This window comes from Podarcis gaigeae (genome assembly GCF_964106915.1).
Source record: "Podarcis gaigeae genome assembly, chromosome: 2".
Classification (NCBI taxonomy): Eukaryota; Metazoa; Chordata; class Lepidosauria; order Squamata; family Lacertidae; genus Podarcis; species Podarcis gaigeae.
The window spans coordinates 32,632,528-32,647,911 of record NC_139679.1 but is presented as its reverse complement, the minus strand read 5'-3'; the positions used below and the strand labels follow the sequence as shown (position 1 = coordinate 32,647,911).

Genomic DNA, 15,384 nt, shown 5'->3' with positions numbered 1-15,384 from the left:
ACTTCCGGCGGCAGCCATTTGGCGATTGGCGGACGTGGCGACCGGAGCGGCTTGTCGGTCCAGAAACGGATGGTTTCGTGGCGGGGAGGAAGCGGCCGCCTCTGGTTGCTATGGTGATGGCCAGCGGCGGCGGCGGCGGCTCCACTTACTTGCTTCTGGGGGGTTCGGGCGCGGGCAAGACCCTGCTGGTGAAGCGGCTGCAGAATATCCCCTCGTGGCTGGATGGAGGGCCAGGGATGGGGGGGCAGGTGGTCGGTCTAGCCGGGCCGAAAAGGCGGAGGAGGAAGCGGGGAGGCTGCCTAGGGTGGTGGGTGAGCTGTATCTCTCTGGCCTGTGTGGTGTAGTGGTTAAGAGCGGTGGACTCCTAATCTGGTGAACTGGGTTTGATTCCCCGCTCCTCCACATGCAGCTGCTGGGTGACCTTGGGCCAGTCACACTTCTCTGAAGTCTCTCAACCCCACTCACCTCACAGAGTGTTTGTTGTGGGGGAGGGAGGGAAAGGAGATTGTTAGCCGCTTTGAGACTCCTTCGGGTAGTGATAAAGCAGGATATCAAATCCAAACTCCTCCTCTTCTTCTTGTGCCCCTCTTGCTGGTCATCCATGCCTGCCTGGCAGTGCGACTGGGCACGAGTTGGGGCAAAAGCCGTGGAGGGAGGGAGAGGAGATAGTTCCTGGTGACAGAAAGTTAAGTATGGTGGGAGGCTGGCTTCATGACAACAGACCCTTCCCGTGAGGGTTGCTGTATTTTGAAAAGCAAAACTTTAGTGACTTCCACTTTTAACTATGGATCACTATGATGACTACCAATGAAAAAAAGAGGACATGTGGTGGGAAAAGAGGACATATGGCAACCCCACTCCAATCCTCTCTCCTGGGGGTTGAAGGGAACCCCTTGCACCTGTTTGGGCTCTGACTGTGCTGTGTTGTACCGAACCTTTCTCCATTCCATTCCCACCACTTTCCTTAACAGTCTCTGCACAGCTGAGTTCCAAAGATGGTGCCAAAGACCTTGGGGAGCCACCAGCTACTCTGCCTACGGTATGGCCTTTCTTGTCTTTGGTTTGGTTCTTGTGGCTCAGCAGATGGGGCTCAGCTGTAGAGCATGTGCTCTTCAAGTAGAAGGTGCCAGCAGGTTTGCTCCTGAACATCTTGTTCAAAGGATCTTGAGTAGCATCAATAGGAAAGAATCACTGTCAGCCTGAGTAAATATTGCCCAGCTAGCCCACCAACAGTATGACTTGGCATAAAGCAGTTTCTTGTATTCCGATTGGTACAGGATGTTGTGGTACCCAGATTAGAGATGATATACTGCTCCTGAAGGGAAGACGTGGCAAAATCTTTGACAGAAGCAAATTGTGGTAAAGATAAGGGCATTGCTGTGGTCACACTAGCTAATGTTTTACACTTCTGTCGTCAATGAAATCAAAATTCATTGAGCAAAATTCGTCAATGAAATTGAACACTGTATATACAGATTGGTTTATTTCAGAGTGGTTTTTGCTTGTGTGATAATGGCCTGTAGGTGGCTCTCAGGGAGTTGTTGTTCTAAGACAGGCCCCAACCTCTTCCTATAGTTTCTGCTGTGATTACCTTTGTTGCATTTTGTCGCTCTTCTTGGTACAAAGGATACACTTCTTATATACCGTATTTTTCGCCCTATAGGACGCCCTTTTTCCCCTCCAAAAATGAAGGGGAAATGTGTGTGCGTCCTATGGGGCGAATGCAGGCTTTCACTGAAGCCTGGAGAGTGAGAGGGGTCGGTGCGCACCGACCCCTCGCTCTCCAGGCTTCAGGAAGCTGTCCGCAAGCCGTGGGAGGGCAGCTCTCCCACGGCTTGTGGAGAGCTGCCTGCACCCTGAAGCCTGGGGGCGCGCTGAGCCATGTGTATAGCTTACACATGGCTGTGTGTTGTAGTCGGCTTACAGTTCGTTGCACACTGCAAAACTATTATCACGTTACCCTGTCCCCAGCCTCCTGCAAGTATTAATATTGCTCCAAATATTTTCAAAATAAGCTTGGAGAAGCTCAGCAACTTTGGGAAAAGAAGCAATTGTACACAAGGAGAGGACATAGTTCAGTGGTATGTTTAAGGCAAGACCACATTCAGCATTTTGGGGTTTCTGGGCAACACACCATCAATAAAAACAACCAAGAAACTTTTAGTGCTCTTAAGACACTGGTTAAAACTATTGAAACTATTAAGCACAGTGGTTTTGATCACACAAACATTCCTAGAGCCCTCTGCCCAGATGAGTCATGTAAATACAGTGGTACCTCAGGTTACATACGCTTCAGGTTACAGACTCCGCTAACCCAGAAATAGTGCTTCAGGTTAAGAACTTTGCTTAAGGATGAGAACAGAAATTGTGCTCTGGCGGCGTGTCGGCAGCAGGAGGCCCCATTATCTAAACTGGTGCTTCAGGTTAAGAACAGTTTCAGGTTAAGTACGGACCTCCAGAATGAATTAAGTACTTAACCTGAGGTACCACTGTAAACTAAACCTCAAACCAAATTAGTTTGTTTTAAAACAACACTTTGACCAACTCTCTGTGATGTAGCTAAAGGGTAGCTTCACCATTCTCTATACCAGTACTCCCTGGGAACACTGTTATTTCATACCCCACAGCTCTTAGGTTACCTACACAAAATGACACTTTTACAGTCTGCATTAGTCCACAGCAGGCTGCTTGATCCATGAGATGTGTACAGTGTGACCCCATAAATGTCTACTGAGAAGCAAATCCCATTGAATTCAGTGGAACTTGCTGCCAGTAGAAGACTTCAAACCTATGCACGTATTTGGGAGTAAGACACATTGAGTTCTTTAACTTCCAACTAAGTATGCACAGGATTGCACTGTCATTATAAGGCAGCAGTAGCTTGTTTTGAGAATTGTAACAGCATCTCCAGCTTATCAGGCCTTTTAAGTGAATGGAAGAGCTCCAATCAGATTCTTCTAGTGCCAAAAGTTGAGTCATGCTTGACAGAAGTACCTGGACCAATCCCTTTGCCTGTGTTGTGAATAACAGCTCAGTTACCCACCAGCGTACAAGTCTAATTGGTGGTTGTCCCTTTGCAGGTTGGCACAAACCTTACTGACCTTCAAATACGAAAGAAAATCACAATTCGTGAACTGGGAGGATGCATGGGCCCCATCTGGTCTAGTTATTACAGTGACTGTTGCTGCGTCCTGGTAAGGGAAATCTGTCCACTCCTGTGGCTGTTTGCTGCTCTTAATTACTTACTTTCATTAAAAATGAAAGCATAGGGTCTGAAGAGCCTGGAACATCAGCACGTCCTGCACCTGCTTCTTGGCAGCCCTATGTACTATACTTCCACTTAGAAAAAATAACTCAAATTTCTAGAAAATCTTGCTCTGACCAGAGAATAACTAGGCAGTTCGTATGCTGCAGCACCTCAGTGGTTCATGCATATTTCCAAATTCTTCTGGCTATGCTGTGTTGGAAAACTCTGGAACTTTAGTTTTTCACTTTGGGGCTCCCTTTGAATCATTCTCTTTTTCTTTCTGTCCCTCCTGCAGTACATGATTGATGCTGCTAAGCCTACGCAAATCTCCTCATCCTGCATTCAGCTTCTGTCACTTCTTTCTGCTGAGCAGCTAGCATCAGTCCCTGTACTCATCATTTTCAACAAGATGTAAGTGATATTTAACTTTAATCTCTGTGCAGGGGACTCTGGAAGAGGGGGAGCAGAATTTGATGGGCTTCAGTGACTATTAGTAGCCAATGGCAAGGCAGTGGGATGATGAGAGTTATAAGAATGGGGATATTTTAATTTTCAGTTGATTTGCAACCTGCTCACAATGTTCCACTGCAGGGCTTTTTATTGGAAAGTTCAGCAGGCAGTAAAAAGTGTGTGACTACTGTTTTCTCTCTCTACTTGGACTTTAGTGACCTACCCTGCTATATGTCCCTTGTGGAGATGAAGTCATTGTTCCGAATCCAGGATATCATTGCCTGTGCCAAGCAGCCCATCACTGTTGTAGAGACCAGTGCGCGTGATGGCAATGGCTTATCCAATGTGATGCAGTGGTTTCATTCTACAACCCAATGTGATTGAAGCTGGAGATTGCTCTCACCTCAGGTACCTTGGTTGGACATGGAGCAGCAGAAAGAGACCTAGGCAACAGTCCTAGTCTTATCACTTAGGAAGCGGCAGCTAGCAAAATTTATAGCCAGCAAAACTTAATAGTTCCCTGCAGGCAGTGGGAACAACATTGCTGCTATGGACTTTGGATGTAGTTTGAACCCAAAAGTAAATATTTTCCTATTTAAATCATTCAGTATATTGCCTCTTCTGTTCTGCATGTGCTACTAGGATGCCGGAAGAGAATGCTTCTATGGAAGGGAAGGACAAACTACATGTCTGTCTCATCCATTTATTTTAATTAAGGTCTTCATTTCTCACAGTCCAAGTTCCCATGGCGTCTGTGCCAGTTCTAAATTCCTTCTGTGGCTTAGAGCCTCTTTGCAGGATACTTTGTTCATGCAATGAATGCAGAGTTGTTAACAAAGAATCCAAAAGGTACCTCTTGGTTTCAGGGATATTGTAACTTTTACACAATATAATATAAAATAAATTTCTCCCTTCAGGTATTCACACAACAGCAGTTGCAACTGGCCTGTGGAATGTGGTTGTATGTCGAGGGCACCTATTTGATTATATGTGGCGTGAAACTTACCTTCTGCCATATCCTTTTGTGACATTATTAGCTGCATGTCATTCTCACTAACCATTGTCGCTTACACCAAACCCCATGCCCCTTGCTTCATCTGCTACAATGGCAAGATCTTGGATTAACAGAATGGTGAAAAGGCAAAAGATCCATTTGTCCATCCATCCTGTACATCAGTGAAGAAGCGACTTGCTTGGACCAATTTTCTGTGCCGAGCCCTGCCTCCTTTTGCCCAGAATCAATCACAGACTTTGGGCCATGTGAAGGAGGTGACACTTTGAAAGTTTAAAAATAGCCACCCCTCTCATCCTTTAAAAACCTGATGGAATAAAAGCAGTGTGACTAATTTTTAGACGGTTAGGACAGAACCAATCTGGGTAGTTTCCTTGGGAAGGTATTTTGAGCTAAGTAGTGTAACACTGCCAGGAAAAGAGCTTTAAATGTTCAGGAAATGGTCCAGAAGCAATTGGGGGGAGGGGAATCAAACAAAGATACATTTAAGCATAAAAGTACATTTAAACTAAGGAATCTTGAAAAAGATGATGGTGATCTGTTATATTATCATCAGCTATAATCTATGCTATTTTTCTGACAATTATTGTCTCTCAAAGCTACTCAGATCAATAATAATGAAAAGATGTACTGCCACCAGGCTCACAAACAAGGGGAACAGCAAAAGAGGAAAGGATGGGGCAGGGGAGAAGGTGAAGGGGCGAAACCAAATCTTCACAAGTAGAATCACAGAATTGTAGTGTTGGGAGGGACCCTGAGGTTCATTTAGTCCAACTCCTGCAATGCAGGAATATGCAATGCAGGAATATGCTGCTGTCCCATACAGGGATCGAACCTGTCACCTTGGCGTTATCAGCACCAAACTCTAACCAACTGAGCTATCCAGGCTTCATGAACAGCTGTAATTGGGTAGTTTTTCAAAAGAAAATGTTTTTAATAACATCAAATCAAGATGTCCTGGTAAAAACGGCATCCTGCCAACAAATGTCTTACAATCCTCTTATTGTGCTTCAATGGCCCTATAAATCCACTGTGCAAAGCCCAAAAGGAAGGGCCATTACAATTCTTAAAAATTCAGTGTTTGGTCCTTCTCTTTTAAATATCATTAGTTTCTGTATGCTTCAAGTACTTGGGTCCAGCTCAAGGAACATTTCAATTTGCCTGTTCATGGAAGCTGGAACTGCCAGCCAATATTAAGAAGGGATGTTATTGGGCTGAAGATGGATGAGATTCTCATGATCTTCTGAACGCAGAAAAGCTTGAAGGCAGACAAGAGGAGACCGACATTTCCAGCAGCATGGGCTATTCCTCAGAGCATTCCTAGAGCAGCCGACATCAATCCTCCATCTCACAAGGAGCATTTCAGGCAAAGGTTCATCTTGCCCATCCACTGATATACTGCTGGATTGAAAGGGAAATTTCAGCTGCCATTGTTATTAGAGAACTGGTTTTATTTTTGCAATCAGAATAATGGTCCTAAATATGCACCACTCAGCAACAACACCTATATTTTTCAGTCCTTCCTTTTAGCGCTCTTTTACATTCCTCACTTACCAGAATGGCTGTTAGTAACACACCCTCCACCTCTAATCTTGCTTGTAAATTATTGCCTTGGGAGTGTGCTGGGAAGTGAACAGAAGAGCTAAGAGATTGCCAGCATCCAAGGACAAACAAGATGCAACAGTGGCACAATCCTGTGTTAGCGGATCATGCCAAATTCCTATTAAGCAGAGTTGTGGTCATTTAAAATGAAACCTAGGCGAGACAGCAGTACTAAGCCCTTCTCCCACCTGCTCTCCCCCCAATTTATTTTTGGCAGGCACTGTTTCTGATGGAAGAAAAAAACAACTTGGAGAAAAGTACAGGCAGAGCAAAAGTTCAGCACCCCTCCCACTTTCCTGTGCTGCACTTTAAATTGCTCCCCTGCCCTGTTTCATAGGAAATTGATAGCAATCTGATTCCCTCCAATCTGCTACCATCATATCTTGCTTGCCCCCAAGGTCCTGCAATTTACTTCCATCAATTTGATTTCCTAGTGAAATACATTTTCAAAAATGGACTGCATTTCCTTTCTCTCTGTGTGTACATATGCATACATTAAGCAGTAACAGGAGAGAGCGCTGCAACACAGCCAAGCTTGTCTCGTTACCAGTCTCTGCAGATGTTTTGCTTATATAAAATCCACACATAAGCAGGGTGAGTGGGGGGGGGGAGTATGCAAAGCTCTTGCCATCCTCATCACCTCCCAGAAACTGCAGGGCCAGTCTCCTGTATTCATGGAGGCTCCCTGCACAATTCAGGACAAGGGAAGACTCAAGGTGCTTTGATGCATCATTCAAAAGCACCCAGTCTGCCAGGCACAAACTGCACAGGCAAGAAGCCACAAGCTATGTGGGCTTAGGGGTCATCGGGTAAGCAGGAAGCAAAGGGAGAGGAGAAAAAGTTTCCTAATAACCAGCATGTTTTGGACCTCTTGGGTCCTTCATCAGGAAGTTACAAACTTTTGTTATACTGTCTCCACTTTCCTTTTACAGTACCTTTTTCTCCTACCTTTTTGCTTCCTCTAGCCCACCCCATTAGCCTCCGCTGCACCTGGATGGGCTCAGTGTAAGGTGTACACTAGCTTTGGCTAAGGCACCAGTCCATTATATATGTGCTACCCAGCCAAGCAGCTTGGCAGCAGCATCTTGTCAGTTCCATGGAGCTCCTCAATAGTCTTACCTCACCTTCAACTGCCCCCAAAGCCTTACCTCATCTTCAGTTGCTGCATTCTCATTTCCCATATATAGTATGAAGCTTCTGAATGAGAAACATCTTGTCTTCCCCTTCCTGGAACGTTAGAGACATTAAGGTGAGTTGCGGGAAAGTGGCTTTCTTGAACAAATGCTAGTGATGTTAGGAATCTATATAAAAGGTTGAAACAAATGTGATCTGTGCTCACTTCATCCAGCTCAAGGAAACGTTTCCATTTGCCTTTCCATGGAAGCTGGGATTGCTTGCAATTGGTAAGAATGGACATTCTGGGACTGAAGGTGGATGAGATTACTGTGAAATTTCCTGAACAGGAAGAAGCTTGAAGGGAGGCAACAAGAGACTGACATTTTCAGCAGCATGGGCTTGTTTGCCATTCCTGGAGGGCTTAAAATCTATTCTGCCACCTTCCAAGAAGCATTTCAGGCAGATAATAAAAGTTTGTAATGCTCATTGCTTTTTCCTAACTGCTGTAGGCATTTACTGCAAGTTTAATCTATTTATTGTTAGTGAAGTGTCCTGCCATTATGACTAGCATTATTCATGCAGACAAAGGGACTGTTCACAGCAGGAACCTAATGTGGAAGATGCATCTGTAGAATTTTGTATACAAGCACTTTGTGTGAGCACACACATATACACAGCCGTCTTCAGAAATATCTTTCAATGGAAGCTGAGAAACCAAGTATGCTTCTATTGCACTGCATTTCACCACAGGGGAAATAATCCTCCATTCATTCATTCATGGAAAGAAACAGACTGCAGCCCATTTGCTTTGGTTCCAATAAATTCCAAGAACTAAGGGCCCAGTTCTTAAGACCCACTCAGCATGGTACTCATATTCTCTGACAAAGCAGGAATTAGCAGCACTTTCAGGTCTCGGAACTACGCCGGAGAAAGCAGACTCCACTCACATTGGCAATCTGCTCCTTCAGCAGGGTAATGATTTTCCGCTGACCTTTCACCACTTGGAAGTTGAGGTAGATCACAGCTCTGCAAAATCACAAAGGAATGGGACAGAATGAGCACACAGAGATGTTAAGTGAGAAATGTGCAGAAGAGTAATATGCACACCAGGGATGTGGAACAGATTGGTGACAGAACTGATCCATCATGCTCTTGTGATCCATTGCGCAGTCAGAAATCCTGGGTGTTGGCGCATCTAAAATACTCCTTCCCATGAGTATGTTGGTGCCTCAGCCTCTGACAGCTTTGAGATGCACATTCCATTAGGTATGGATAGCTGGACACAGAAACACCCCCAAATTTCCTTCTCTGGATTGCATCGTAACTGGATTACGTAACACAGGGGTAACTAATGTGGTGCCCCTCCAAATGTTGTGCAACTTCCATCAGCCCCAGCCAGGTGGCCAGTTGCCGCAGATGTTGGAAATGGGAATCCAGCAACAAATGAAGGCCACCAAATAGGAAATTGTGGTGGCGTTGGAACAGCATATGGCATCAACAGTGGTAAAGAAAAACTTGAAATGTGCAGGTTATATTTACAGGTTTAGTAAGTTGCATTAGTGCTAGCTTAAGAGGTACCCCAGCTTGATAAGGGGAGGTGTCCCACAGTGGAAGCCATCAACCTTTTACAGAAGAGAACAGCTGATGCTACTGAAGCTGAACTATGCTGAGAACAGGGCACACACTCAGCCTTCCTTCCAATTATATCACAGGTTGAGGTATATGCCATTCCTGGTAAACCCTGTACGGTATTCACCAAACCACTTTGATTTTTTTGGGTTGGAAAGGGAGAAACCATCTATGGCTTTCTAAGCATAGATAAATAATGGAGTCTTTCCAACTTACAGCAAAATTCCAGCAATCAAAAACAGGAAGAAGCTATTTTGGATCAGGTGCTGGTGGATCCAGGTAAACCAGGTGAGGTTTGGGTTGGATTTCTCCAGCTTCAGAACCCAGGTCTTCCCAGACTCATAGATGGTCTCGTGGTCTCGGAAGGGTCCACATATCTTAGATGGTTTAACTCTGGATGGACAAAGAGCAGCTCAGCATCAAAGAGCTATTCAAAGGACTGTTGCTCTACTTGGCATACAAAAGCTACACACCTAATCATTTTGTTTTTACAACATTTATACACCATTTCTTGATAATTTACAAAGCCATTGGTAGCATAAAAATGTAAGTTCAAAGGTGAGCGTCACTGATTATTTGGCCAAAATGACACCACAAGAGGGAGATACCAGCAGGCTCAAAAAAACCTAAAGGTTTGCAGAAATGCAAAAACGAAACAACCTTTAGACAGAAACCAAAACAAAAGATAGAAGAATAAGAACTGATTGTGCTCAGCAGCCATGGAATGCTGACTGACTGTCTGAGTTAAAGAAAACAATAGAAAAATGGGTGGGAGGGGAATGGAATATCATGCAGAAGACCATGGCTGACTGAACAGGAGTACTCCACTGTGCAACCTTTTACTGCAGGCCCCACATGGGTTTAACTAATAACTGATTGTGTAAATGTCTGAATATTCAGCTGCCTGCAGTAGCTAGAGGCCCCTTTTCAACTACAGGCAACTCCCCATTTATGTACATTCAAGGCACCCGCCACCGCACATGCACGCATTACAGCAAACCCAGAAGTGGCCCAAAAAGGGGCAAAAACAGCAAACATGGCGCAAGAACAGAATCTAGCATGGGCCTTGGCAATTGCAATCCCAGAAACACTTGCACTGACCTCTGTGGCCTATGGAGAGTTTGAGCATGGAGGTTTAGAGGGTCTTTGCAGACTTTTCAATGGTGTTCCCAATATTCAAGATTTCACTTAAGCGTGCAGACCCACATAAATGGGGAGTTGCCTGCACTTCTCTTATATGCCAATTTGCACAAAGACAAGTTTTTAATATGTTACCTATTCTGTACCATACCATAATTTATTTAGCAGTATCAAAACAGGTGCACATGTCTGCCAGAATGAAAGCAAAAATCCTTAATTATGTTTGACCCCCGCCCCCATATGGAAAGAGTGGTTTACAGTATGTCCTATGAGCAGGATTGCCACATGCAAGACTTCTGACACATTCTTCAAAGGAACAGCAAGAAATTGTATGTTTAAAAAAAGCAGCACATCAGAGGCTGCAAAGGCAGCATGCTCACCAGCATCAGAGAAGTCATTCAGACTTTAGTGCCTTGATGGTAGACTAGTGTGGCTGCACTCGCACTAGGTGGAAGATGAGCTTTTATGAGCGAGGGAGCAGTGGAGACTAGTAACAAGGTGCCTTTCAGGTGGGCATGGGGACAAGTTTTGCAGAAGAATGGGACAGAGAAGCCCAAACGGGCAGGATGTTTTGATATCAGATATCATGGGTGAGAGAACTGGAATTAAGAGAATAGTGGCAAAAGATCCAGCAGTCACAGCATTCCTCTAACACCTGGAATGTAACTGCAGTCAGTTACAACTGAACAGAAAATCTACTCACGCCCAGATGGTGTAGGAGAGGAATATGGAGGCACCCAGGAAAGAAGGGAAGCACAGCAAGGTGATGAAAATGGTGCTCATGTGAGATGCACGCCAGGGTTTACTGGGAGACTGGCAATTTCTCATCAAGCTGGTCTAGGAGGGTGGAAAAAATACAGAGTTTAAACTAGCTTACTCACTCTCCTAACAACAGCAACTTCTGAGTGGGACTCAGCCATACAGAACTTAATCCATTCTGGAGGTCTGTTCTTAACCTGAAACTGTTCTTAACCTGAAGCACCACTTTAGCTAATGGGGCCTCCCACTGTGCCACTGCTGCGCGATTTCTGTCCTCATCCTGAAGCAAAGTTCTTAACCCGAGGTACTATTTCTGGGTTAGCGGAGTCTGTAACCTGAAGCGTATGTAACCCGAGGTACCACTGTATACTGAAGAAGACTGACCGCAGCAAGCACTTTAAAGGGCAACGTGCTTCTAGAATCTTGCAGAAAGAAAAGCAACCCAGTGGGGAAATGGCCAATGGGAAAAGCAATAAGCACCCCTTCTCTCCCACTGCTTTTCTGCTCAGAATTGCACCTCCCAAAGCTATTTTTCATTTAAAAACGGGAGTGGGGATTATAATATAATACACTTCTATACACATGCATTTGACTCTCAGCTTCTCATGACTGATAAAAGTACAATCTAGGTTACTTCCCGCTGGTCAAGGACCTCTGTCAGGTTTCCATTTCCTTTAATTGTCTTCGGGACAGAGCGAAGGCAGTCTGGGAGGCAAGTCCACTCAGTGTGCTTTGCTAGCTTGTCTCCACCTCAATTTCTCTGTCCACAAAACTTCCATAAGCCAACCCTCTGCTAATGCATGTCGCCTCAGTGCAGTGGAAAGTGTATTAGTGCCCGTTGGAGATGGGCAGATAAATTACCTTCTTAATATAGAACAGGAGCAGCAACTTGAAGATTTGGACAACAGGGAGGAGTGGGGCAAAGAAGACTCCCAGCCTGGGCGGGGGGGACAAAAAGGAGAGATCAGTAGTTTACTTAAGCTGAGCTTGTAAACCCCTGCACATTTTTGCACCAGAATCTCAAATTATGCAACCAGAATCCTGTGAAGTATTTTACATTATTCAATCTAGTTTCTGGCTTTTAAAGGAGGTGGAATTCTTTAGCAGAGTCTGAAAGAAATGAATGCACAGAAAGACTGAAGGTGGAGATGGATGGGCTGCAAAGGGGTCCATGATAAGGAGCTGTGCTTGACCTAGAGGCTCCACCCCATTGCATGTTTTTGTGGTGTGGCAATCCTATTTTAAAAGTTTGAATGATATAAAATAGGGTAAAAATACTGCAAATAAACAACCAACAACAGGGTGCAGATGTGCAGCAGTACCTGAAAGACTGTGGCAGCGGAGATTTAAAGGAAATTTAAAGCTTTCCTGCTTCAAAGTGGTTAATTAGGATTGTTTAATTTACTGCTGGTCTTGATATTTGTTTTAATAGGATTGCTATTTGCAAAACCTGCAGCTCGAAGGTAGAACAAGATGCTTTGCATGCATAAGTCCCAGGCTTTTTCAGGTAAGGCTGTGAAAACCTTAGAAAGCCCCTGCCGGTCAGTGTAGACAATATCAAGTAGGTGGTCCAGTGGCCTAATTCAGTACAAGGCAGCTTCCTCTGTTAACATATGTCATTGCACTAAAAGCCACCCTGAGCAGCTCACATGAGACAGGGTGTAGATGTTTTAAATAAAATGCATGAGATCTAAAGATCCTCTGCCTTCTTCAAAAACAGATTAGTGCTCTTATCTGCAGGGTGAACAGAATGTAAGACTATAACATGAATATGGAAAGGGAAAAGAAGTGACCCAGCAAAAAAAATGGAAGCGGGCATCTCTCACCAGGTCAAGGTTTGTCCATAAATGAGCTCCAGAACATTTCGAGCAATGTCAAACTCAGGCCTCCGCTTACTCTGTAGCTTCTTCTCCAAAATAACCCTGAGTTAGTCAGAGAGAGAGAGAGAGAAATAGATTGGGTTGTATCCCATGAAGTCATCGCACAAGGGGGACAAGTTCTGCTCACATCTGCTCTGAGGATTCCCCAACCCTCTGGAGCAGATTCTGTGGGGTGTAGGGGAAGGAGATGCTCCATTGTGCCCATTGAAGTAGTTCTATTTATGCAATGACTTTACTGGATTCAACCCAGGACACAGCTATACAGCTGCAGATACAATGTTATAAGTGCATTATACAAATGTGACAGTAGATGGTGCTGGTGAGCTTATGGCAAATTCAATATATTTTTCAAAACGCTTTTTTAAAAAGCATTTTTGTATGTGTCTAGATTCCACCCCAGTCAGTCCAAATTGCAAAGCAGAGCTTTGCCAGAGTAAGTTTTGGCATTTGGGAAAGGGATTGGCCTGATAATTACCTCCACATCAGCTCTGCGAAGAAGGTGTCCAAGAGACAGAAGATGAAATCCATCACCACCAAGCGGTAGAGCTCTTGCCCCACAAAGTTCTCCCAGCACTGTGGAAAAATGGGCAAAATGGAGAGGTGTTTCTCTTTCTGGAGTTTTTGGCCAACCAGTTTCTTCTATCTGCTGTTGCTTCAGACAACCCTAGCAACAGAGGTTGAGTCCATCCCTGCTATGTGCAACGTGCCAGCAAAAAGATGACATTTTGCCTCTTGCTTTTGAAGGGGCAGGGCTCTATTTGCTGCAGGTTAAAACAAGGGAAAGCAACGCCAGCCTGCCTTTGCTGCAGCCGGTCAACTCTCCTCCTGTTCCACAAGATACTTTGCATTGTTCCAGTTTTAGCATGCCCAATGAACGGATTTAAGAAACTAATATTTGGCATAAATAAAGTTTAAAAGGTTATTCAAAGTACCAGAAAAGGTTTCCTGCTGCAAAGACCTTTCCCATTTCTCATGAGCTATTTGCTGGAAATTATGAACCATCCGAGTGGGGGGCCACTTTGTTCCAAGTACACAAAGCCACCTTTTTTGTGCCTGGCTTGGTTCAGTATGATAAAACCACAGAAGACCAGCAGTTGCTGGAAATGTCCCAGCAGCAGCTTCACTTGCCCTCCATTCACACTGACCTCCATTTCCGAAGTCGTCTCTTTCCTGCTCAGCCAGTGATAACACAGCAACCCTAAGATAACCATCTTCAGAATTAAGTTCCTGAAGACAAAAAGAAAAAGAAAGAAAAAGAGGAAAGGAATTTCCTAAGAAACAATATTCTGAGGAAGAAAATTGTTTCCAAGTTAGATCAACTAAACCCACCCACTCCACCTCCAATTGCCAGAATGTTACCTGGAGAATCTGGTCACATCCACAGCATGCATTTAAAGCACATGGCTCCCCCCGCCCAAGATTCCTGGGAGATGAATTTGTTTAAATGGGTGCTGGGAATTGTAGCTCTGTAAGAGGTACGCTAGAGTTCCCAGGATTCTTTGGCGGAACCCATGTGCTTTAAGTGTGACCCACTTAGTTCTCTTGTTCTTCTGCTTGGCAGGAGTAAAGAGGTAGGAAAAAAGCTATCACCAGCACATTCAGGCATGGAGGACCAACGCCAATACCTGGACACAAAATGCAGAGGAAGCAACATGCTCCTCTGTTTCAGCTGCTAGGCTCTGTGTTACCTGCAGATGGCGACATACACCTCTAGGACGGGAGATTCCTGCTTCTCCCAGGCAGCCAGGAGGTTGTACATGTAGGGGATGAGCAAGTTAATCAAAGACACAAGCAGAGGCAGGGCCAGGAGCAGGGCTTCTTTGCCCAGGTAGTTGCTTGTCAAGAGCTTCTCATGATGAACCTGCGGAAGTGGTGCACCGTGGGTTACCTGTTCAACTCTTATCAAGTCCCCACATTTAATGTAAACAGAGCTCTAGATTCTAGGAACGGGATAGAAGCATCGCAGCGCCTCCTTTATGACTATCACTGAAATCGCAACTTTCAGGCTGGGAAATTGCAGGAGATAATAATCTTCATCTGTCTGTTTAATACAGTGAAAAGTGGCCATCTTTCATGGAAGAAACAACTGGAAAGCTGGCACTGTTGTACTACAACTCCCATCACCCCAGGCCAGCAGGGGATGATGGGGATTGTAGTCTAATAACATCTGGGGACCCAAAGCTGGAGAAGGCAGGCCTCATGTGAGCCCAGTGATGGCCTCTTTCCCCAAAGAGACTAAGGAGTCCCTGCCACAGACCCAGAAAATCAGAGATAATGCTTGCTGCCAAGAACACAGCAGGCCCTTGGATGGCAATGTAGTAGCCATCTCACCTGGTAAATGTATACAGAGAAGTAGTGAACTCCTAGGACACACCCCAGAACAATGCCCAGAGACAGAGTCCAGGCTATCAGTAGGATTGCCAGCCGCTGCAGTCTCTTGCACAGGTTTAATGGGCGAGACCTGGATCGCCGCTCAGCCAGACACTCCTGATAAAGGAAAAGAAGAAAAACAACCACCTGAGTGATACATGAGGACAGGGGCTGCAACA

General features: G+C 44.9%; 2 protein-coding genes across 11 annotated transcripts in view; one reads left to right on the top strand and one right to left on the bottom strand.

Annotated features, from left to right (window-relative positions):
- Positions 1-9: 9 nt before the first annotated feature.
- ARL16 (ARF like GTPase 16) lies at positions 10-4,297 on the top strand. The gene is made up of 5 exons (XM_083727886.1): positions 10-206; positions 983-1,039; positions 3,081-3,194; positions 3,543-3,658; positions 3,913-4,297. Exons 1-5 carry the CDS (start codon positions 111-113, stop codon positions 4,079-4,081), a joined length of 552 nt encoding a protein of 183 aa, XP_083584012.1. The 5' UTR covers positions 10-110; the 3' UTR covers positions 4,082-4,297.
- A 1,322-nt stretch (positions 4,298-5,619) lies between these two features.
- TMC6 (transmembrane channel like 6) overlaps positions 5,620-15,384 on the bottom strand; it is a 29,118-nt gene continuing 19,353 nt past the window's right edge. For 7 of the 10 annotated variants that reach the window (XM_083727499.1, XM_083727501.1, XM_083727504.1 and 4 more), the window contains 11 exons: positions 15,167-15,322; positions 14,524-14,696; positions 13,981-14,062; positions 13,311-13,408; positions 12,782-12,877; positions 11,817-11,892; positions 10,900-11,033; positions 9,273-9,449; positions 8,375-8,453; positions 7,460-7,538; positions 5,620-6,110 (listed from right to left, as the gene is read on the bottom strand). In XM_083727499.1, the coding sequence (XP_083583625.1) occupies positions 7,482-7,538; positions 8,375-8,453; positions 9,273-9,449; positions 10,900-11,033; positions 11,817-11,892; positions 12,782-12,877; positions 13,311-13,408; positions 13,981-14,062; positions 14,524-14,696; positions 15,167-15,322 (1,128 nt within the window). In that variant the 3' untranslated portion in view covers positions 5,620-6,110; positions 7,460-7,481. The remainder of the gene's footprint in view (positions 6,111-7,459; positions 7,539-8,374; positions 8,454-9,272; positions 9,450-10,899; positions 11,034-11,816; positions 11,893-12,781; positions 12,878-13,310; positions 13,409-13,980; positions 14,063-14,523; positions 14,697-15,166; positions 15,323-15,384) is intronic. The other 3 variants (XM_083727507.1, XM_083727508.1, XM_083727500.1) reach the window with 1 other exon arrangement.

Bases quoted from the DNA above. Each gene is read 5' to 3' on its own strand.
- ARL16 (XM_083727886.1), top strand. From the start codon at position 111: ATGGTGATGGCCAGCGGCGGCGGCGGCGGCTCCACTTACTTGCTTCTG. The intron at 207-982 runs ATCCCCTCGTGG...GTCTCTGCACAG, and splicing joins TGGTGAAGCGGCTGCAGAAT to CTGAGTTCCAAAGATGGTGC. The intron at 3,659-3,912 runs GTAAGTGATATT...CTTGGACTTTAG, and splicing joins CTCATCATTTTCAACAAGAT to TGACCTACCCTGCTATATGT.